This window comes from Marmota marmota, unplaced genomic scaffold (assembly GCF_001458135.2).
Source record: "Marmota marmota marmota unplaced genomic scaffold, marMar, whole genome shotgun sequence".
Lineage (NCBI taxonomy): Eukaryota > Metazoa > Chordata > Mammalia > Rodentia > Sciuridae > Marmota > Marmota marmota.
This window is the reverse complement of record NW_026000082.1, coordinates 23,560,921-23,584,203: the sequence shown is the minus strand read 5'-3', so window position 1 is coordinate 23,584,203 and position 23,283 is coordinate 23,560,921. Positions and strand designations below refer to the sequence as shown.

Here is a 23,283-nt window from a genome sequence, read left to right as displayed (position 1 = left end):
TGTGCCTGTGTACATACCAGTCCCTCTACTCACCCCCACACAGCCAGCCTCTGGCTGGTGTGGTAGGTGCCACCAGCCTGCATCTTTTCAGGTTGGATCCTGGAGGCAGGTGGGGTCTGGGAGCCACCGCGGCTGGGGCAGGGGCATTCAAGGCAAACAGGAATAGGAGGAAAGAGGCCTAAGTCCTTCATATCCTTCTGGCTCCTGGAGGAACATGAGAGGTGCCAGTTCTGAGCTCCCACAACCCCGACCCCTACTAGCACCTCCCAGGGCACTTAGAGCTTAGCATGGAGGCAGGGAGAACCAGGGTCCTGGGAAATGGGCGGGGCCTGCACAACTGCCTCTGTGATCTCATGAGGGTCAACAATGCCTTCTTGGTCAGCTGTGGACAAGGCCTCTCCCACACCTGCAGACATGGCTGTCCACCAACCACATAAGCTTGATCATGGGGCTCCTTCTGGGCAGCTTTCAGAAAGTAGGGGCTGAAGACATAATTCCTCCCTTTGCAGTGCCTTTCTAGGCCCCAATGCCCACGCAGGCCACCCAGTTGCCACCACTTTCGGTCCTGGTGCTTAAAACCTATACTTCCTTTTTTGTTCTCAGGATTCCCTCCTGTGGACTGTTCCTCCCAGGGCCCTGGGCTTTCAGATGGCCCAGGACCTCACAGGAGACTCAGGTGTGCCAAGCCTCCTGGGGGCCTCACAGATGGGCAGAAACTAACTGGTCAGGACCACAGAGACAGAGAAGGAAGGCAGAGAGTCCCAGCTGCTCCCAGGATGGACCAAAATACACAGGGTAGCTTCCAGAACCACCCCTGACAACAGGCCCTTCTCTATGCCAGGGACAAAAGTTGCTATCTAGAAGAGTCCTGAAAAATAGATCAAGCGTTGTTGTCTCTTTTGAAGTACAGGGTTGTTACCTGTTGTTTGACTGGGACGAAGACATGGGTCATGCACAGCCTCTCCAAATGCAGGGACCTGCTCCTGGCAAGTGGGGACTTTGGTAAGTGTATTTCAACATATTCTCTCTCATGCTGCTTCTGGAAGCTTCTGGTTATGGGGAGTGAGCGTGGAGGACAGAGGTGATGCTTCGACTGACTGAAGGACTGCTTGACAGCAGGCAGCCATTCTGAAGATGTTAAGTTTTGTTTCCCTTAGGGATGGGGGCAGAAGCTCAAGTGGGGAACTGGAGGAGAGACGATGGTGTGGGGGAAGGGAAGAAGCCCCAGCCCTTCATGGTGGCAGTGTGGGGCTCTGAGAAGACTGGGCAGCTGCACTGTCCTTGCCAAGGCCTGGAGCCAGGTCTGCCTCAGCTGTCTCCATAGCCCTGAGAGTAATGAAGGGACAGCCTGAGATGTCCTGGGATCCCTGAGCCCTTCTTCCAGCCTTTCTCAACTGTGTCATCCATGAGGTGTTCTCACAGCACTGGACAGCTCGGCTGCAGCTGTTTCAGGATGGTTAACGCCAGTTGTGTTGGGTTGTGTGAAAAGAGACAGCTGGCCACAGAAGAGTCCTGGGGTGAAACACATGAACCAACCAGGAGTGTTCTCCTTCCTTATCTCACTGCCTTGCCACAGGCAGCTGTTTGGCATGAGATTTCCCATGCCAAGTTGCATGTCAAAGCTTTCCCGCCCTCACTGGCAATCTCTCTAAGTCACGTTGTCACCCATTTTTCCATAGCCTTTAACAGACGTATATGAGCTGAACATTCATTTCACTTCCTTTGGGGGTAGGGGTAAAAACTGCCTTTTATTATAATCACTAAATACAATTTTAAAAATAGTCTTTTAAATACAGAAATGCATTGTAATTGAACAGGGCTCTTTACCTCATCCCAGGCTCATTGCTATGGTTTAGAAGTTGAGGTGCTTGGCAGGCCACTCATGCGGCGATGGAATTGGGAAAGCAGTATCTTTTAATCCTCTTGCTGGATGTCTGTGATCTTATTGGCAAGCCTCATTTGGCACTGAAGGAAAAAAGCTCTGGAATTTAAGACTCTTGGAATGAGAGCTGGGGACCCAAGATGGAGCACAGAGATGCAGTGGAATTCCCCTTTCACCTTCTCTGGAGTGCCCATGTGACGGTCTACACAGCCATGATCACTGAACCTGAATTGGGGATGGACATCTGCCTTCTTTCTTCCTCTCAACTCCCAAATTTAGTTTTTGCTAATTGCCCAGGGGGGCTAATCAAGGAGAAGGGGGACAGGGAATCTCAGATACCTGTGGGAGAGACAGTAATGTTAAAAAAGCAAATTCTGGTAGGAATACTGTGGACATGGCCTTTGAGCTCTTGGGACCCATGATGCTCCAGCTTTGGCCCTTAGTCCTGTCTAGCAAACCACCAACTGCATATAGATTCCTGCCTCACCTTTTATGGGTCCAGGCCCAGTCACCTGTAGGGTTTCTCTGAGACTCAAGGAGCTCTGCCCCAGGGTCCATCCTGCTGTTGGCTGCTAGCCTCTGAGAGCACCTGCAGTGGCTTTGGTATTATAGGCTAAGCACCCAGTTCTGATGCCTGGCTGTCATTGTTCCTGGACTAGGGGTTTGAAGCCTAATGGAATGTGGGAGCAAAACCAGATGCAATGATTTGGGGTGAGTTAGGGTAAAGAGACTTGTTGAGAGCCACAGCCCAGTCAGAATGACGCCTGGCATTTGCCAGAGGGAATGGTTGAAAGGTGACTCCAGCAAACCATTGAGATGATGATTTGAGTTAAGCTATATATAATTGCTGTGATGTTGGATTGATTGTATTGTATATTTGACCTTTACTGGCGGGCAATAAGGCGGCTCCTGCTGCCTCCGGCGCCTGCTACCTTGAAGTTCCCGTGAGTTCTCACAGGGGTTCAGAGAGATTGGACGGAGCCCAGGTGAGGGAGTGTGTTCCTGTGTGGTGTGTGCAGTGCCGGTGAGAGTTGGGGAATAAAGAGCTGCTGTTTGAATCTACAAGGCTTTGTGGCAGCTCGGTTATTTGTGCCCAGCCAGACTGCAGCAAAGGCTGCAAAACTCTGAGGGCTGGCAGGGTGGGGTGCCTGGCTGTAAGGTGGAGTAAGCCAGCTCAGGCTCTTTCTAGGAATTGTTGTGGCACCCCATGTGAGAGCAGGGGCAGTGCATCAACTTGGCTCACCAGTGCCACATCCCAGAGAAAGATTTAAGTTCCACAAGGACGCCAACGAGGGGTGCTGTGGATACTCCTCAGGACTAATGGTCTAGACAATGGAGCTAAGTATAGAAGTCCACCTGGCCAGCAGGCAGGAGGAGTCAAAGATGGGGAGGGCTTCCAGAAAAATGCCCAGTTCTTCCCTGACCATCCCTTAGTAGAGGCTAGGCTCTTGGGTTAACTTTTTTTCCCCCCACTGTGGTGCTGGGGATGGAACTAGTTAGGGCCTCAAGCACATTAGGCAAGTGGTCTCCCTCTGAGCTGCACTCCTGGGCTCCTGCACATCATTATCTCCTGAAGTACTTGGTGTCTTCCTCCAGATTTCCTTAGCAATGAGTCAATGGTGTCTTCCTGCTTCGTGGGTGGGTGGAGTGCTGGGCTCCATGGAGTGGCCTTTCCTGCACCACACCGCGTGTGTGCAAGGGCCTGCCCAAGGCCAGCCCAGCTACTTTGGATGACTGGTCATTATTAGAATGCCTGACTTGGTGAAACAATTCCACCAGTTGAGGGCTTTATTTGGTTTTCTTTTTCTTTAATCATTTTTGGCTCTGTTTTTCTTAAACAACATTTAATTCTGACCCCACAGGTTAGTTCCTTCTCTTCCTTCAGACTTGGCATTTAGTCACTTTTTTAGTTCTGTTCCCCTGGAAACCAGATAAAAGCAGAGTGTTGACTGTTTCAAGGCAATATTTTTATTTTTTTCCTTTCACTCAACTATTAATTTTTTGATTGGTATTTCATAGATATACATAAAGGTAGAATTCTCTGTGGTATTTTTACAGTTGCACATAGTATGATTTTGTCAAATTCATTCTACATTCCTTCCCCTCCTTTCCTGTCCCTCCTCCCTCCCTCTTGATCTCCTTCTTTTCCACTGGATCTTCTCCATCTTTATGATATCTGATTTTTCCCATTTTGCTTTAGTTTCTGCCTATCAGAGAAAACATCTGACTCTTTTCTGTGTCTGGCTTATTTCATTTAGCTTGAGGTTCTCTGTTTCCACCCATTTACCAGACATGCCATAATTTCATTCTTTATGGCTGAATCAAACTCCATTGTGTATATATACCATTTTAATCCATTCATTTATCAACAGGTCCCTGGGCTGGTTCCATAATTTGGCTATTATGAATTGTGCTGCTATAAACATTGATGTGGCTGCATCACTATAGTATGCCAATTTTAGTTCTTTTGGCTAAAGACCAGGGAGTACAGCTGGGTCATATAGTGGTTCGATTCCTAGTTTTTTGAGGACTCTCCATACTACTTTCTAGAGTGGTTGTACTAATTTGCAGGTGTACCTTTTCCCTCATATCCTGGGGACCCTGGAAGCTATGCCTATCATATTGTTCAAAGAGATTTGAACATTTATTATCTGTATTCTTGATAATTGTTATTTTGACTGGAATGAGGTGAAATCTTAGTGTGGTTTTGATTTGCATTTCCCTGATTGCTAGAGTGAACATTTTTTCATATATTTGTTGGTCATCTGTTACTTTTCTTGAGAAATGTCTGTTTAGTTATTTTGTAGGCTCTCTTCACATGCATTTTCTTTGTTGTGCAGAAGTTTGAAAATTTGATGACATCCCACTTATTGTTGGTTTTATTGCTTACACATTAGGAGTCTGGTTAAGGAAATTGGTGCCTGTGCCAGTATGTTGGAGTATTGACCCTATGTTTTCTTCTAGCAGTTTCAGTGTTCCTAGTCTAATTTATTAAGTCTGACCCATTTTGATGTGACTTTTGTGCCAATAGGTAGGAATCTAGTTTCACTCTTCTGCATATGGATATCCAGTGTTCCCAGCACCATTTGTTGAAAAGGTTGTCTTTTCTCCAACATGTTTTTGGCACCTTTGTGGGTATGTGAATTTGTCTCTTGTCAATTCCACTGATCTTCTTGTCGACTTTGATGCCAATATCAATGCTGGTTTGGTTACTATAGCTCTGTGGTACAGGATCAGGCACTGGGATGTCTCCAGCATTCCTCTTCTTGCTCAGGATTGTTTGGCTACTCTGGGTCTTATTCTTACAAATGAATTTCAGGACTTTTTTTTTCTAGTTCTGTAAAAAATGTCATTGGTATATAAAAAAATTTATTTTTAGTTGTAGACAGCCAGAAAACCTATATTTTTTAATTTTTATGTGGTGCTGAGGATCGAACCCAGTGCCTCACACGCTAGGCAAGCGCTCTACCACTGAACCACAACCCTAGCCCCGTCATTGACATTTTGATAGGGGTTGTACTGAATCTGTACAGTGCTTTGTGTAGTATGGCCACTTGGACAATATTTATTCTATCAAGGCACTATTTATTATGGTAAAAATGTCCCCTACCTGTAAATAAATTGGTCTCAGAATCCTAAACTATGGGCTTCTTGAGTGCAGTGCCTCAAAATGGCATGGCCCTCACAGGGACCCTGGAAACTATGCCTATCATATTGTTCAAAGAGATTTGGCAATCTTGGAGCATCATGCTTCTAAGCCAAGGTGAGTCCTGCCTTCTCCTTGATGTCCATCCCCTGTACCTAAGCCATCACCTGGGCAGCCAAGGAGAACAATTCTTGTTTATCCTGGTGACTGTAGCCTCTGCAAGGCCTGCCTTGCCCCACCTGCTGGCAGCTGTTTCCTGTCTGAGGGCTTCAGATTGCATCCAGCCTCCCCTATGGGAGTCTTGAAATTGAACTATTCCTTGGATGTAAGGTGAGGTATTGTACCCATTTTTAGCTGTGGAGTTTGGGCAATTACTTGAATTCTCTAAGCTGTCTTTGTGTTTATAAGATAGGGGAACATAGTTGTTATCCTAAAGGGCTGTGAAATTTAAATGAGATGATATACATAAAACTCAGCACAATAAGCACTTTCAAAATTGAACATCAGTAAAGTGCCTACTCTTGGTGATGAGCAAGTGAGGGTGTCCATTCAGCTCCATGAGGCCCAGCCTCACAGCATGTCTGGCCTGCTCAGATACAGGTGTTAGCTTCAATGTCTCAGTCTCTTGAGGCAGTAAGGACGTTCAGAAGCTTGTTCCTCAAGTTCAGTCGGGCCCTCTTTGGGAGCATCTTGACTGAACAGCACAGCCACCCAGGGCCTCATGCTCAGGAGTATAGAAAAGAGGGACTATTGTAGTTTGGCAGCCTTGACACTGGCTGCTTCAGTGACTGTGATTAGAACCTCATAGTGGCCAAGTGGAAAGGATATGACCAGTTATTTATGCTATCAAGAACATCAAGAACTGGTGAAGGCTGGTAGAGCCTGCAGAAGTCTCATCCAAACCACTCATAGCCTGATGGGCCTAAAGGAGGGAAATGACCCACCCAAGGGTCCATAGCAAGCAGGCAAGAATCTAAGCCTTACAGTCAGGTAAGCTGGCTTCAAACTCTTCTTTGGCCTTTCCTGCCTGTGGGACCTGAGCTTTTCCTTTGTTGTGAAGATTCAGTAAGATAACTATAATTCCTAAAGAGCAGTTTGTGTGGCACAGGTTTATACAAGTGTTGTTACTGTTATGGTCAGTGTTAGTCAACTGTCACTCTGACAAAATCCCTGAGAAAAACAACTTAGAGGAGGAAAGATTTATTCAGCTCCTGTTTTCAGTCCCTAGTTGGCCAAGTCAATTGCTCCGGGCCTGAGGTGAGGCAGAACATCATGGCAGAAAGATGCGGTGGAGGAAAGCTGCTCAGCACATGACAGCCAAGAACAGAGCCAAAGACAAGATACAGTCCCCACGGGCCTGCCCCCAGGGATACACTCCCTCCAACTATACCTGCTATAGTTTCTGCTACATCTTAAATTCATACAGCTATGAATCCTTCAGTGGATTAATTCATTGATAAAGTTAGAGCCCTCATGATCCAGTCACATCCCCACCTCTGAACATTACAAGCCTTCACCACATGAGGCTTTGGGGGATGTTCCAGATCCAAACCATAACAGATTACACTGCACTGAGCAGTTGCTCCTTATATTTTCTCTCCAGCTCCTGAAAACCCTAAACTTTGTCATAAGCATGAGGGTGAGGATGAAGCCAGCTGAGGCTCTTCACAGTTGCTGGCTCTCATGCTACTTCTTACTGCCCCATATGGTGCAACTGCTAGGCTCCCCACTGTCCAGCTGCACCACAGCAAAGCCCTTTGAGGGCAGAGAATGGATTCACACAACTGTCCTGCTAGTCAGTTGCTGGGACCTTGGGGGCTTCCGGAAGCTAGCCTGTTGTGTAGGATTGCTGGGATTAGAAGAGCTCTTAGGGACCGTCTAGTCCAAGCTCCTCATTTTATGTATGTGAAAATCAAGATGGAGAGGAGAGTGATCTATCTGCTCACTAAATGCAGAGTGACTTAACTGTTAACTGATTAAAAAGACACTGGCATCTGTATTGGTTTTTATTTATAAACAAATTGACATAAAATAAGTCCAGATGGCAGCAGGAGCAGCTGAACTGCTGACTTGCTTACAAGGAAGCACAGGACAGCGAGGAGGCAAACATTCCAGCCTAGAGACCCTCCCCCAACCACAGGGCCTTTTTGGCCTAAAATCATTAGGCCCAATTTTCTGCAGCAGTTCTGGTGAGGGTAAGGAACTGTGGTGGAGACCGTGTGGGAGAGCTCCCATCCCGCAGGAGGGCTGGGGCTACAAATGGCCCACTGGGGGCAGAGAGAGGCAGACAGTATGACTCTCTCCTCCCCATGGGAGCACGTGGGTCTGTCCATTCCAAAGAGAAGCACCCTAGGCAGTGTCCTCTGAAAAGGGGCTACACCCATTGGGAGCCTCTCTGGGACCAGGGCAGGGTAGTATCCCTACTCTCAAAACCCAGTGTCTGCTGCAAGAGAAGTATTACCCAGAGTGTCTGCCCAAGTCCAGAAACAATAAATTAGCAATAAGAAAAGATCTTTTTTAAAAAAGGTAAAGGTTTGCACCATGAGTTTGTGGAGTCTGGGATCTGGTGGGAAGGCAGGCACTGTGGGGCAGTGGGATGCCACACCAAACCCAGGAGGAGAGCGGCAGGGTAGGGGGGGTCCAAGGGCTCTTCCTCTGCCACTTGGACAGTGCTCAGTCTAAATTCCTGGTGAGAGGATAGCTGGGCTTAAAAAATAAATAGAGGGGACCTCAGAGCCATGGCAGGGCTGAGGGGAAGAGCAGCGCCAGCCCCAGGCCCATACTTGCCCCTCCTTGGTCCTTCATGGAAGGACTCATCATGGCAAGAGGGGTGGGGGTAGCAGTGGTGGCTCCACATAGCCTCCTGGAGTCCTGGAGTGGCCTGGGCTCCAGTGAGGTGCCTAGGAGCAGGCTGGTAGCCTTCTTCCAAGGAGAAGAATGCCCCATCTGCCCGACCACTCCGTTGTCTAGGCTGTGCCTCCTGTTCAGAACTTGCCCTGCTTCAGCCGGTCAATGTGGAAGGAGAGCTTGAGTGCAGGCCCCAGCTTTAGACCCATGTACTTCATCATCATGTCACTGCGCAGCAGGAGCAGGGCCTTGCCATCGATCTCCTGGAGATGGGGGTAGTGGGGAGGTGCTATCAGAGGCCTAGTTGGTCTGACTGCCCCACGTTCTGATTAAAGGCCACCCATAGAAGTGCCAACTGCATGGAGTATGTCATGCTGCTGGGACACTGAAGCCTTCCTGTTCTCCCCCTTTGCCTCTGAGCATCCCTCTTCCCCAGGCATTGACTACCAAGCAGTCGCTTAGATCCTCACACAAGCTTGTACTGTGTTCCTGGGAGGTGGTTCCCCACCCTCCAAGCCTAAGACCCAGCTCAACTCCATCTCTTCCAGGAAACCTCCCAGTCTGTGTACCTGGCCTGTGTTTATATTGACCCTCAACTGCTATTCTGTGACTCATCAGCTCTCCTGAGCAGCAGAGGCTTCTCTGCGTGAGCTGGGCCAAAGCAGAACTCACTGAACAGCTGCATGCCCTTCAGGCCTGTTCTAGTCACTGTGAAAACCTACCTGGTGTGAAAGACATAAAGGAGCAGTGACCTACTCTAAGTGCCCAAAGAAAGAAAAGTATCAAGCAGCACTGGCTGAGGAGATGCAGGCTTGAGACCCAAATCAGGAGTATGGTCAGAGCTGGGGGATCAGGGGCAATGCTGCCATGGAGCCAAAGGGTCACTTCAAGAGATGTTGAAGGCTCACAGAGGAGCAAGTAGGTGATGGGGGACTGATAAGGTGTGTGTGTGGGGTCACTTGCTAGGAATTCTTTAAAAACTTGGGCTGAGGCCCCTGATTCTCATGCAAAGGCAGGTGGGAAAGCAAACTTCTGGGAGAAGGGACTGAGGTCCCTGTGCTTGAAGCTGAGCCCCAGTCCACAAACCCGGCAGGAATGTGGCCAAATCATCCTACACTCGTTGAATAAAGTGGACATAATGCCCAGTGGTCTGTCTGAGACCCCAGATTCTGTTTCTATGTTTCTATGGCATCTCCTGCATTCTGTTTCAAAGGACCTGGAACAAATGGATAGCTAATGCCCTTTAAAAGTCTATAGGCTACAGTGGCAAAATTTCTAGTAAACATGGGAGAGGTCAGACAGAGGCACCTACATGTTTTCGAAAGAGGTCAGCATGGGGTCCAAGCTGAGGATCAGCTTCCCGGACAAACTGCATCACGTCCTCGACTGTCCATGAGGAGGGGTCCCGGCTACTCAGTCGAGAGGCTTCCCGGCTTTCCAGGTATCGGTCAGACCCTGCAGGAGAGGAAGGCGCCTACCATAGCGGGTGGGTATGTCCTCACCACTCCCTGGGCATACTCAGTGGCCTTGCAGGTGATGTGCTCGGCGGCAGTCGAGCATGAGCAGAGGGACTGAGGCAGCCTTGGGAGTCATGAGTTCTTCCACAGAAGGAAAGTCAAATTGACTTTAATAGAGGACCTTGTATGGCACTAAAAACCACTGGCTCTTCTCAGTGACAGGTAGGTTTGAGCAGAGGAGTGATACACACCAGCTTAAAATCAAAAGGATCCTTTCAAGGTCCATGTGGATGACACATATTAGAAGGGAAGGAGTGAAACAAGAGAGCAGTTAAAAAAGAAACTATAAAAATCCAGGCAGGAGACAGCTGTGGTCTACACCACGGTGGTGGTGGAGAAAAGTGATCAGATAGGTGATCAGTATTCCAAATTATAAAGAACCTCACCATTGTCAGTTCAAGTCACCTTTAAAACAACCCTTGAAGGAGGTCCTCGCCATCTTTAGTTTAAAGAGAAGGGAACCCAGGTCCAGAGAGGTAAAGAAACTTGCCCAAGACCATACAGCTAGGAAGGAGATACTTTAGTGCCCTGGCTTTGTCTTCTACTCCCATTTCTGCAGACAGCTTATCTCAGGCCCCTGTTTCTCACCCTAATATGTACAACTGGTGGCTGCCCTTCAAGGAAGGCTGCTTGTCTCTGTGACTGACTGAGGCAGGTGAGGCACATCCACAAGAGACCAGACTAACAAACCCATAATTAATCTGGATTAATGAAAGAAGACAGGGGATAGACTCAACATCTAAATTCTTTGAAACAAATAATTCTAGGGCCAAATAGAATCCTCTAGTCTTACAAGGGTTTTCAGGGTCAAAGAGGTTTAGACCATGACCTGGCAGACAGACTCATAATGTGTTCCATAGGAAGAGTGGAGATCCTAGGAGGCCACAGTGCCATCTGAAGCCAGCGTCATGAGAGGAACCTATCTCAAAGCACCACCCAGAAACAGGCCTTGGGGAAGACAACAATCACAGAAAATCCCTACATACCTGGGGAATGATTTAGTTTCCAAAATGATTCCATACCCCTTCTTTCATTTGATCCTTTTAACACTCCTGTGGAAAGAACAGGTTGGTATCAGCAGCATATCTATTTCCCACATGAGGAATACTTTGCATATGGGAGACCTGAGAGGTGGGACAACTTACCCCAGTCACAAGGCAGAGGAGGTGAGGCTAAAATCAGCTCTCAGCTCAACCTCTACTTGAGGTCTCTTTCTATCCCATTTTGCCACCTGGCTGGGGTGGGGGTGGGGAGATACCACAGGCTTCTTCTCCTGACTCAGTCTTCATGAAAACTCTCTTTCTCCCGAGGTCACCTTTCATTGCTGATCTTGCTGATGGAGTCTATTTTTTTTCATACCTCACATGTCCCTGGGCTGGGGGAGGCCAAGCTGGGGGTATGGAGGTGGCAATTTCCTGCTTCCCCAATCTAAGATCATCCACCTATGAAATGTTCTTCAGAGGCCAAAAATGGACCTAATCATCTGCTTTTCCTGGTCACAGTTATATAACAGATCTCTAAGTTACTACCCCTTGTTAAATGAAGCCTTTTGGTACTTGCTCACACTTTCTGTCCCACACCAATTCCTTCCATTATCCTTAGAAGTGATCCATTTAACTACCATGACTCCAGCGACTTTCACCTCCAGTCTACTTCAAATTCCTACTGCCAAGGCCACTGTCTGGTTCTTGCCATCACTTGGAACAAGTCTACTTCAGGATTTTATTTTTTGGTAGTAGGAATTGAACCTAGGGTCCTTAACTACTGAGCAACCCACTCAGATCTTTTTTTTTAGACAGGGTCTTGCTAAGTTGTTGAGGCTGGCCTTGAACTTGTGATCAGTCTCCAGAGGTACTGGGATTATAGGCATGTGCTACCACACCCAGCAACTTCAGAATTTTAAACATTCCATTTGCTGACACCAACCTCTCATCTTTGTAACTCTCTTGAGACTTCACGTTCAGTACAGGCATTGCATCACATTCTTCGGCATTGTCCACAACCAGTAGCTGATGACCTTACTCACTCTCCTAGCTCCACTGATTTCCTTACATACGCTCCATTCCTGCCCCATCTTGCCTTACTAGCTTAACTTAAAACCCTATTCTCAAACTGTCTTTTCTCATTCCATATCTAGATTACTAATAACCACAGAAGAAAACCACAGCTCTGTAAACTGGCAAACTATTTCTCCAAGCATAGTTGGGCCCCTGATGTTTCCTGTAAATCCTCCCTTACTTGATCCATTTCTCCTAGACTGGTCCAATCTTTCAGCACTCCTAAGCCCTCCCCTACTCAGCCCTCTCTCTGTCCACTGATGGACATGATCTTCCTTCTTACCCTAGAGAAGGTGTATTCCCCCACCCCCACCCCGCTTAAGCCTGTCTATGTCTTTGATTTTTCTTCCTTCCCACTACCTGCAAGGTTTTCTCCTCTTCCCTATATTCTTTTAACTTTTTGGAAAGCTCAAGTTGTCTACTGACAAACATGCTTGAGTATTCCAACTCTAAAAGAACTTCTTTTGAATTATAGGCCCTCTCACCACCATCTTTCTTTCTTCTTCTTTTTTTTAATATATCTAGTTGTCAATAAACTTTTACTTAGTTTATTATTTTATATGTGGTGCTGCGAATCAAACCCAGTAACTCACACATGCCAGGCAAGTGCTCTACCATTGAGCAATATTCCCCAGCCCCCCACAATCTTTCTTTATTCCTAAACTCCCCTTGATATGACCCCAACCTCTCCCACCACTGAAGTCACTCTTGCTAAGATAACTACTTACTGGCTCAACAGATACTTCTCAGTCCCTCTGTGACCACATATTCAGCTGTGCTCTCCTTAGAACACGGCTTGTATCCCTGGCCACCACACTATCAACTTCTTTTTCCCCTTACTCTCAATGTTCCTTTGCCTCCTTGGCAGGCTCCTCTTTCTGTTCCTACCTCCTGTACTTTATTGGTTCCCAGGACGCCATCATTGCTCAACTGTTCTTTTTATTCCACACATTTTTGTGGGAAGTCATTCACCTTATCCTTTTTACTATCTACATGTCGATGACTCCCAAACACTTCCCTTCAGCTCAGTACTTCTGACATTCAGACCTGGGCAGCTGCTGCCTGCTGGGTGTCCTCACTGACCCTCGAACTGGCTCCCTCTGTTCCTACTTTTCCATGGTTGGTTCTCTTTTGGTGAATGGCACTGCCTTCCCTCCAGCCACCACAGACAGACATCTAAACCTGGAAGACATTCTCCACTCCCTCCTTTCTCACAATCCTTAGCTCTGACAACATTTATCTCACGGATAACTTTCTTCTGTTTCTAAACCTCTGTCACTAATTCAGGCTGTCATCATTCTGGTTGGCCCACTCTTGTAAATCTGGTAACTGGTCTTCTAGTGTGTCCCTCCTCAAGTCCATACACAATATAGAAGGCAGAATCCTGCTGGAAACACAAACTTGGTCTATGCCTTGTCTCTAATTAAAAGCCTCTGGTAGCTTCACATTGCCTGCAGGATAATGTTAAAACTCATTGGCATGGCATTTAAGGTCTCCAGTGATACATGCTCTGACCCTTCCAGGCTTTGCTCTGTGAAGCCCTGTTATCACATTTTATGTTTCAGCAATATAAAACTGCACACACTTCTGGGGCCACCCATATTATCTCCTATCCCTTTGTCCTTGCATATCTCCTCTTCCTGGAACCCTCTTACCCCTGTCATGACTATTCACACAGTTTTAGACAAGGTACCACTTGCTCAAGGAAGCTTCCCTTAAATGCCAAGCTGGATTAGGTGTCTCTTCTTGCAGTTTTCATACTATTCAAAGCATATCTGTCACTGCATTCGATATTATTTTATAATTATCTTTTTAAGTGTTTGTCTCCCTTACAAGACAAAAAGTGATTTCTTTTTTATATACTCCCACCAAACATATGGAATGAGTCTTTCCTGTTTCTTTTGTCTCCCAGTCTTTGGCTTTTAGTTTCTACTATTCTCAAGTTAACCCCAGATTCCAATTGCTTTCCAGGTGCCTGATACCAAGCATAATAGTGGGTTTAGTCCCAGTCCCACCACCATACAGGGGGCAACAGAGCTAGGTTCCCTCTGGCTTCCCAGAGTTGAGGAGGAAGGAAAAGAGGAGGGAGGGAGGGAGACAGAAGGCCCCAAACTTTGGTCATCTTACCCCTGGAGCATAGCCTGCGCACAGCTGAGGCAGTGCTCTGTGGGAGGCCGCAGGAGGGAAGCAAGGGCCGGTACCCAGAAGTTCGAAGATTCTGGGAGGTACTGACAAGGTTGGTAGGATTCAACGTAGAGTCCATTGAGTCTGTGTGTGGTGCCAAGGACCGGGCCAGACTATTCCCCAAGACAAAGGTTTCACCTGGAAAACAATACAACCAGGGGTAGAGCAGGGGTGAGCTTTCAGAGTGTTGGTTCTCAATACCAGCTGAGAGGAACAAGAGGCAACAAGACATAAATCCTTGGCTGGGACTCAGGAGACCTGTGTGTCAGTCATGGCCCCAACTCTCACCAGGTGTCCTTAACCAAACTCAGTGTCACTTTCTGGACTTTGGCTTGCTTAAAGACTCCTCTTCTTAGACTGGATAGTCTTTAAGATTTTTTTCTGCCTGGATGTCCTAAGATTTTATAGATAAAGAGAAAAAATTTATTTAAAAAATGGAGTCTCTCTAGCATGGAAGAAACTGCCTTAGTCACAAGGTGCTCTAGAGCAGGGATAGGGGTGCCACTAGCTATCACCAGAAGGGATACATTTGCTCAGAAGAGGGTCCTTTAGAAGCTGACCTCTGCTGAACCACCAGACATCTCAGAAATGATGCTTGATGCCCAGTTAAAGGCCTGTCTGTAAAGGATCATCTGCTCCTACTTTGTAACCTCCGTTTTTATTTACCCTGTTCAACAGAAACTTTCCAGGGAAGCTTGGGTTGTACACTGGGGAAAGCTTGGGCTTGGAGATGAGGATCAGGGTTAGAATTTGGCTCTGCCACTTAGCAGAGTGCTTCCCTGAAAACCTGTCTCCTCACCTATACCATGGGAAACCCATCTACATAAGGGGTAGCCTTACAAGGGGCTTGAGAATGTCAGAAACGAATGGCTATGAAAGCCATTGAAAGGGAATCTCACCCTGATGTTTCTACACCTAGCCCATGTCCCAGCATCAGGCGGTAGCATGCAATCACAGCACTCAGGAACCCAAAGCTGACACCCTCTTGTAACCAGCTTCTACCTAGGCCAAGTTAATTCTTCAGCTCTGTCCACTGCATCCTCTGTATGGGGAGGGGGTCTTGGGTACCAGACCATATCAGTGTTCTTCATGATTTTTAGAATCAAGTGTGTGGATAATGCTTGGGATTCATTCAGGGACTCTGATAAACACTAAATTTGTTTTCTGACACACAGTAAGACCTCACTGGCAAGATGATTTAAAATTTTAGGACAACTTCCTAATACCTAAAACTGGTCAGCGATCATGTGCTCAAAGTCAAATCTGGCATCAGATAGCTTATTCCTCTCCACAGGGAGGTTAATTGTGGATGCCCTTTCCTAGAAGGAGTTCTGAAAGAAGTTTCTGAGGCTCCAGGATCCCTACACCATGCCTACTTTTTTTCTGCAGATGAGGCTTCTGATTTTCCAGAAATCTGTAGCAGTTCCACTTTGAGACATGAACCAACCAAGAAGTGGGAGACCTGGGTTCTACACCTGGCTTCTGCCTTTCACTAGGTATGTTATCCTAGGCAAGTTGCTTTTGTTCTCTGAGCACCAGTTTCCTCATGTGTAAAATTGGGGAAAACCATTCTGTACTACAGAGAACATTAAATGAGAACATGGAATAGGTTGTGAGAAACTGTTACTTTGTTATTATTCATAGTTGGAGTAGCAAATCAAACTTTGAAAAAAAATTGTTTTGATCTAATTTCTGCAGTTCTCAGTAGAGTCACCTCACCCTTCCAGCCATTCAATAGAGTTACCTCACCCTTCCAGCCATTCCACCCTTCCAGGCCTGCTGCTGTCTGCCTCAGAGGCCAACAGCTGTGACACATAATCATGACAACAGTGCCAGTGCTCACCAGATGCTGATGCAGACAAGTGGGAATCTCTTTCTTTCAGCAGCACCAAGGATGCTGAGATCTGGATTGTGATTTGAGGGGTCTGAACATCTGGATGGTGGCATCTGGACTAGGCAAGATCATTAAATCTTGTCCTAATGAGATATACTAGAAAAATTAAGCATCATGCCAAAGCTCTGAGAGGCCCTAGACATTTTAAGGCTGATCTTATGGGTCCTGCTGCTTTTGGGTAGGACAAGGTCAGGGTAGAAGACCACAGTGATACTTTCCAATTGTGCTCACAGAATCTGTGGATCCTCCACAGGGAGGCTCTGGGCCTCATTCCAGTTTCTATTAATTTTTATACACTGGAGGTTAATGTAGTCTTACCTTTGCAAAAAAAATTACTACTAAAACAAGTTTCACTGGTTCAGGTATCTGAGGTTAGGGCTGGAAGATGAGTTCTACTTCTAGAATGATCATTTGTCAATCATCAGTGCCTTTTTCTGAGATTCAGTTTGCCCATCTATAAGATGGAGATGAAAAATCTTTAGTCTTCTACGATCAATGTAAATTAAATTTATTGTTGCTATGCTGGAGACACGACAGCAATAATCATTCAACAAGTAGTGGAATGATGCTGCCACTCTATTGGGTACAGGGAAATAGGCGGGGAGGCCCTTACCCATGTACTCACTTTCAGGGAGAAGCAGCTTTTCTCAAAGTGACTTGAGAATTAAATGGTGGAGAGGAGCCTAGAGATCATGGCCATGGGGAAAGGGCATGGGGAGGCAAATGTTCTGGAGAAAAGTCATGGGAGACAAATACCCCAATGGCAGCCTGGGCAGGGAACAGGGCTACAGATAGCTTTTGTTCTTTTGGAATGCAGAAAGTAGAACAAGGGGCAGGAGTTAAAAGAAGGCAGATTTCAGTTCACAAAAGGAAGGCATTTTAGCTGGGTGTCGTGGCACACACCTGTAATCCCAGTGCCTTGGGAGGCTGAGGCAGTTCAAAGCCAGTCTCAGTAACTTAATGAGGCCCTAAGCAACTCAGTGATATCCTTTCTCAAAATAAAAAAGAAAAGGGGCTGGGGATATGGCTCAGTTGTTAAGTGCCTCTGGGGTTAGTTTTTGGTACAAAAAATAAATAAATTAGGTATTTTAGATTTTAGTCTGAAAATAGAATCAACTGCCAAAAAAAAAGAAAAAAAAAAAAAAAAAGGAGCAACCTGTCATTGGGAGTATTTAAGCAGAGGTCAGAAAAGCACTCAGTGACCTCTACGGCATTTTCTACTTCTGAGGTTCAAGGATTCCATGTTCACACCTACCTCTCCCTTGTAGAATGAACTGAGTAAGTATGGAACTACTGAGTAAGTATGGAACTAGAGCTATGGATCCAAGAAAATTCTCAGACCAGCACAGGACTTGGAGATACAAACACAATCCTCGTGCAAGCTGAAGGTATTAAAGAACCATGTGGCCCACATCTTCTCCTGCCTATTCACCCATAAATCCTGTTAAATACCATGTGACAATTAAGGTGATGGACACTGAGAATGGTAAACACAAGATTGTTATTCAACTTATGAAACATTTAGTCTAGTGAGAAGGATGGAAAAAATGCAGGTAAGTTAAACTCTTATAAATATTACAAAGGAAAGGAATAGGGCATCCAGGCAGACAATAATAGGGGGGTCCTTTTAGATGAGGAGACCAAGTTTCTCCCTGACAAACTTGATGTTTAAGCTGGTCTGCAGAAGAGTACAGCCATCTGGGAACTGCACATGTGCCAGACAATGTGCTTCAATTAACCACAAACGTGTGATTCCTGAAAACTCTTGACAATTCCATGAGGAAACCTACATGGTGATGAGAGGCACCCTGAGAGACTTCATAGTTCTTACTTGGCTTTAATCTCAGTGAGTCTTGGGATTTGGGCAGAAGAACCACTTTATCACTAACTCTGGAGATCAGGATGGCAACTAGAAAGAAAGGTACAAGAAACTCATTGTCCTGGAACAAGTGAACCACCTCCTCTATCAGAGAGGAACATGGGAAATCTCAAAATAGAAGACCCACAGGTTAATTCTAGATGGACTTCAGTTATAGCTAAAAAATAGTTACTGCTAAAACAAACAGTTGGTGGGGCCCATCACTATCAATTTTTAGGGGACCTGAAGGAGCCCCTCTAACTTAGTCTCCATAAGACTTGTCCTTGATTCAGTAAATGTGGTCCTAAAGAAGGGACTCTGCTCTAACACTGACTTCCCCAGAAATCTTCTCCCCTCTCCTTTCAACCCAGTAATTGTTCATCACAACTGTCTATGTCAGAATACCTGGGGTCCATGCTCTTAATCACGTCCACATTCCACATCTCTCCCTTTCTCAGCTCTTTGAGCCCAGGGGTTGAGTCTGTTTCATCTCTATCTCCCTAGAGTCCAGTATAAAATCTAAGACAGAATGAGTATTTAATAAATGTTTGATGACTTAAACAGCTGGCCTGGTCCCTCAAAATGTCCATGTCATGTCATGGAAGATAAAGACAAAAGAACTACTCTAGTTAAAGGAAGCTAAGGAGACAGCACAATGAAATGCAGTGGATGATCCTTCATTGGATCTTGGATTGAAAATAAATAGCTATAAAGGACATCACTGGGACCACTGGGGAAAATTATGATATAGATTGCATATTAGCCAGAATTTTCTTATTTCTTGCATTTAAAAAAATATTTATTTTTTAGTTGTACACAGTACCTTTATTTTGTTTGTTTATTTTTATGTGGTGCTGAGGATGGAACCCAGGGCCTCGCATGTGCTAGGTAAGCGCTCTACCACTGAGCCACAACCCCAGCCCCAAATTTCTTGCATTTTTTTATGTTAAATTCTTATTTTAAAGAGAAATAGACAAAGGTATTTAAAGGTAAACTTTCTCATCTGTAGTTAACTCTCAAATGATTCAGTAAATAAACACACAAACATACATATGCATACATGTGTGTATATATATATGTATATATACACACACACAGAGACAGAAGTTTGTATATACTCATACAGGAAGAGCAAAAGTAAATATTGCAAACTTAAGTGATAGTACAATGAGAAACCATGAAGGGTGCATGGTTTCTCATTGTACTATTTTTACAAGTTTTCTATAGGTTTGAAAGTTTTCAAAATAAAATAATGAGAAAGTAATTGTCTCAATTTAGGAATTTAGGCAAAGAAACTGAATCCAAGATGAAGTCTACCTGAGCTTTTGGTGGCTGTCTGCCATGTTAGAAGTATATAACCAGTTAGGCCAAGATCATAGTGGTAGGGTACTGTGGAGACAAGCTGGAAGGGAGAGAGCTCTAGTATGCACCCAGAAAACATAGGTGGTACCTACAGATGTCAAACTAGTAGAAATATGTAGTCAGGTACATGGGCAGGAGTGAGAAATATCAAATCCAAAGGGCAAAGCAAAAGACAACTCTTGTACGATTGAGCTCAGTTATCAGAACAACACAAGAACCGATAAAGGACCAGGAACAGAGAAAAGGGTCACTAAAGCAGGCAAACAGGCAAGATAATTTATAAGGCACAGAGGAGTTAGGAATCCAGGCAAGGCTCTGACTTTTCTGAGCACAGTTAAAAGGCTCATTCAGGGAAGCAAATAGAAACCATGGTGGGAGCAGAAAATTTGATGAGCACCCACTATAAGGAAATTGAGCTTAGAAAGTAAACAAGGGCACAGAGTTGGCTCTTTATCTGTCTGAAAGTGGGAGAAGGGAAAGGAGGCAGAAAATGGGAAAAATGACACCCTATTCATTGTCTCTTTCTTCGCTGGTAGAGCAGGGAGAGTCTGGCTGAAGCTTGCTCCTCTTATCTGGTAGATGAATCAGAGAAAAGTAAACTGGAACAGAATTCCCAGGAAAGGTCATACTCCAGTCCCAAACCACATTCATGACTTCAGGCCCAGTCTCTGAATGCTGCTGCCAGTATACTTTTTCCAGTTCTTAATGATAGTATTCCACTTAAAAATTCCGAGATCCTATTTATTTCAGAAGCATTTTTCTCTTTAAATGAACAGCTACCCTTGTGGACAAGCTACCCACTCTTATGTATCCCTGCTTTTAGAATCAGGTAGACCCAGCTTTCATGACAGAAATGCAGCTCAGAATTCCTCAATAGCTGCAGATATTTAAAAACTTGCCTTTGTTTGTACCAACTCCACCGTGTCTTGTGCAACATTCTAACTGCAGGTAAGAATACCTTTTCTGTTCTCAAAAAATCTAATGCTGAAAGGAAGCAATCTAGAGCAGGTTGGGTGAGAAGTTCATCCTGAAGAAAAGAACCAGACAGGAGGCACAGACACGGCTGCAGGGACCAGATGGTCTGACGCCCACAGGAATATTTACAATTCAGCTATCTTTTGTCCCACCTGCAAGTCATACAAGTAAGGCTCATTTGGGTGCAGAAGTATAGATGGGGTAGGGGAGAAAAGGACTGGGCAAATAAATGGTCACTTCCCTGAGACATTCTCCAGAAGTAGCATTTAAGTCAGAAGTGGTCCATTAAAACTATACTGAAAGAAAGAAGAGAGAAGAAGCCACAGGAACAAGCCTTGAGGGGCACCTTTCAGACCTGTGCTTTCTTTCCCAAGGGTAGACAGCACAACCCCATACTGACCACACCTCTTCTCAGCTCTTCCGCTTGGGACATGGTCCACAGATGTCTTTTAAAAGGCCTTTCTCCCTTTCAACAGTGACCTACCTTGCTATGTTAGGCTGAGCTTTCCTTCAACCACTCTGTTCTGCGTCCTGAACTCCAGATTAGAGATGTGAGTTCCATTCACTCTTCAACCTCTCTTGGAAGTGCTTAGTCACTGACCTAGCCACGTGGCATCCGCTTTCCCATTGTGAGTCTGGTATGTTAAACTAAAAAAGTTATTTTCCGGCCTAGTTGGAAATAGCAGGAACTTGAATTGACTTGCTAGACTGGCAGTGCTAAAAGAGTTAGGGCCATGTGCCAAAGGAAAGAATGATGGCCAATCACCAGGGAGCAAGTTTTTCAATCTCCAGCCTGAGACTAAACCTTCCTGCTGGTGAGAGAGAGCTGTGTTAGACCTTTGCTGCCAGCTTCACCCTGGGAAGTACGCTGTGATTTCACAGTGGTTCCACATGCTGTTTGGAGCTCAGAAGGGGGGATTTATAAGCCAGCTTTTCCTAGGGATAAGGGTCCAGAGGAAAGAAGAGTAATCAAGAACAGAAGACAAAATCCTAAAGCATAAAGATATCAAGAAATCAAAACCTCCCAGATGTGTTGCAGATGTGGACAGAAAGATGTCAGGCTAGCAGGTCTGAGAACTGGCCCTAGAAGGTGCTGCTGCCAGTCCTACCCCCCTCTCAGCCCAGGTCCCATCCCAACTCCTACCTGGTAGGTACCTGTCGTGGCTGTGGCTGTACTCTGTGGCAGTGAGTGATAAGTGAGTCTGTGTAAAGGGCTGGTTGCCAAACAGATTGTCACTATGAAGGTTGTGGCAGAGCTTCTCCAGGAAGCGGAGGACATAGGTGATGCTGTTGACTGCTGGGAGGTTGAGGGTGTGCTGTTCTCGGTCAAACACGGCTGTGGAGTTAAGTAAATAGAACCATGTACGTCAGCTGAGCAGCACAGTGTAGCATGGCACAGGGCAGGGGTTGTCCAGCCAGCTGCTGTCTTGGGCTTACCTGGTTACACAAAGGCAATCAGTGCTCAGGCTGCTCTCTCCCTCCCTTTCCCTCCCTCCCTGGAGGGCTTTGATTTTTGCCTTCAACTCCAAAGGGCATGCAATAATGGGAGTGGCCAGGCCAGGTCTGTTGCACCCTTAGGGCTCTGGAATGATTTCACTCAACCTGTGAAAACAACTGTGAACATAATTCTATCTGCTCCATCACTTGATTGAGCCTCTTCCAGGAAATCTGTTCATTTGGGGAGCTGTTTTCACAAGAATTGCCCAAGAACAGAAAAGCTGGGCAGAAGAGGAGAATATAGCCATCACTAGCAATGGCTTGGGCACACAATTTCCAATCTATATAAAAGCACTGAATTTTGGCAACATTTGAAACTGTTTCACGATTGGTTTTATTATACTTCCTATTTCTACTAAAAATATCAGCATAAAATTTGAAAAGCAAAAGGTCTGAGTATATGGCTCTGAAGGCAGTGAAGAAATGGAGACTTGGGGAAATAGGTCACTCTCAGGAACCAGCAGGGTTAGAGCAGCTAAAGAGGAGGTAAAGGTCAGTCCCTTCAGGTTACTGCACAGAAGCAAATGAGAGGCTTGAGAGTGGCCTAGCCTCAGAAGGGACATGGACTTAATTTCCCAACAGTTTCCAGCCTTCTAGAACATTTCCCTCTCTGTCTGTCCCCATCTTCCATGAAGCCAGTTACTCCCTAGCATGGGTTCCCACACTATTCTCTATTACAAAACTTGTCACAATTAGCTGTTTTGATTCTTTCTTTCCCCCTGTGCAGACCTGAGTCTCTTCTATTATTCCCCTTTCCTAGCTAGTATCTGACAATAACCTCTCACATATGGTCAGGGCTCCATAAATGTTTGCTAAAAGAATAGTTTGGTGATTTATGGGGTTTTCCATGTCAGCTGGGTTTCCTGAAGCTGGTTATGGTAACTCATTAGGGAGGAAGAACAGGGTATTATAGAATAGCATTATAGTTAAGACTGGAAGGCTTTAGGTCAAGGCTTCATAGGTTTGATGAGAAAGAATACTAAAAAGAACTCTACTATTATGTATAACTAAATACACTAATAAAGACATTTAACGCCGCCCCCCCCCCCAAAAAAAAAAACAAACCAATAGAAAAAAACCAAGAGAATTTTGGACTTAGGAAAATTGAAACAGAAGCAGGGCACATGAGAAAAAGTAAATACTCTCAGTGAGAGCAAAAAACTACTGTTGAATCAAATTGTCAGTAGAAAAGAAAGTGAATGCCATTTCCCTCTCTGACTTGGGACACAGCTCCCTTGTATGTGCCTGGTTTAGGAACCGGAAACAAAGAAGTCAGAAAAATGAGAGAAGGTCAGTAATTCCCTAAAACCAGTATGGAGACTATGGCACTCTGAAGAAACTCCTGTTGTCACAACCAAGCCCCTCACACTACTCCTTCTGAAATGCCTTTAAAGCCACATACTCATATATTTTCTTTATGGGAGAGTAAGCCAGGAGACAGGAGAGATACCAGAAACTCAGGCAGAGTTAGCTTGAGTATTCCTGGAGGAGGTATGCATAAGGCTCAGAGGAATGGGACACTTTCACATTTTTCTTTTCTTTTCTTTTTTTTTTTTTTTTTAAG

At 45.5% G+C, this 23,283-nt stretch overlaps 1 protein-coding gene across 26 annotated transcripts in view; it reads right to left on the bottom strand.

Moving 5' to 3' along the window:
• The window catches only part of LOC107141895 (Scm polycomb group protein homolog 1), a 158,934-nt gene that overhangs the window by 8,591 nt on the left and 127,060 nt on the right, over nucleotides 1-23,283 (bottom strand). For 16 of the 26 annotated variants that reach the window (XM_048815650.1, XM_048815635.1, XM_048815637.1 and 13 more), the window contains 4 exons: nucleotides 21,367-21,558; nucleotides 14,077-14,271; nucleotides 10,879-10,944; nucleotides 9,688-9,830 (listed from right to left, as the gene is read on the bottom strand). In XM_048815650.1, coding sequence (XP_048671607.1) covers nucleotides 9,688-9,830; nucleotides 10,879-10,944; nucleotides 14,077-14,271; nucleotides 21,367-21,558 — 596 coding nt within the window. Of the gene's footprint in view, nucleotides 1-1,142; nucleotides 3,803-4,377; nucleotides 5,220-7,520; nucleotides 8,639-9,687; nucleotides 9,850-10,878; nucleotides 10,945-14,076; nucleotides 14,272-21,366; nucleotides 21,559-23,283 lie in introns of those variants that run through there. The other 10 variants (XM_048815653.1, XM_015485184.2, XM_015485181.2 and 7 more) reach the window with 5 other exon arrangements.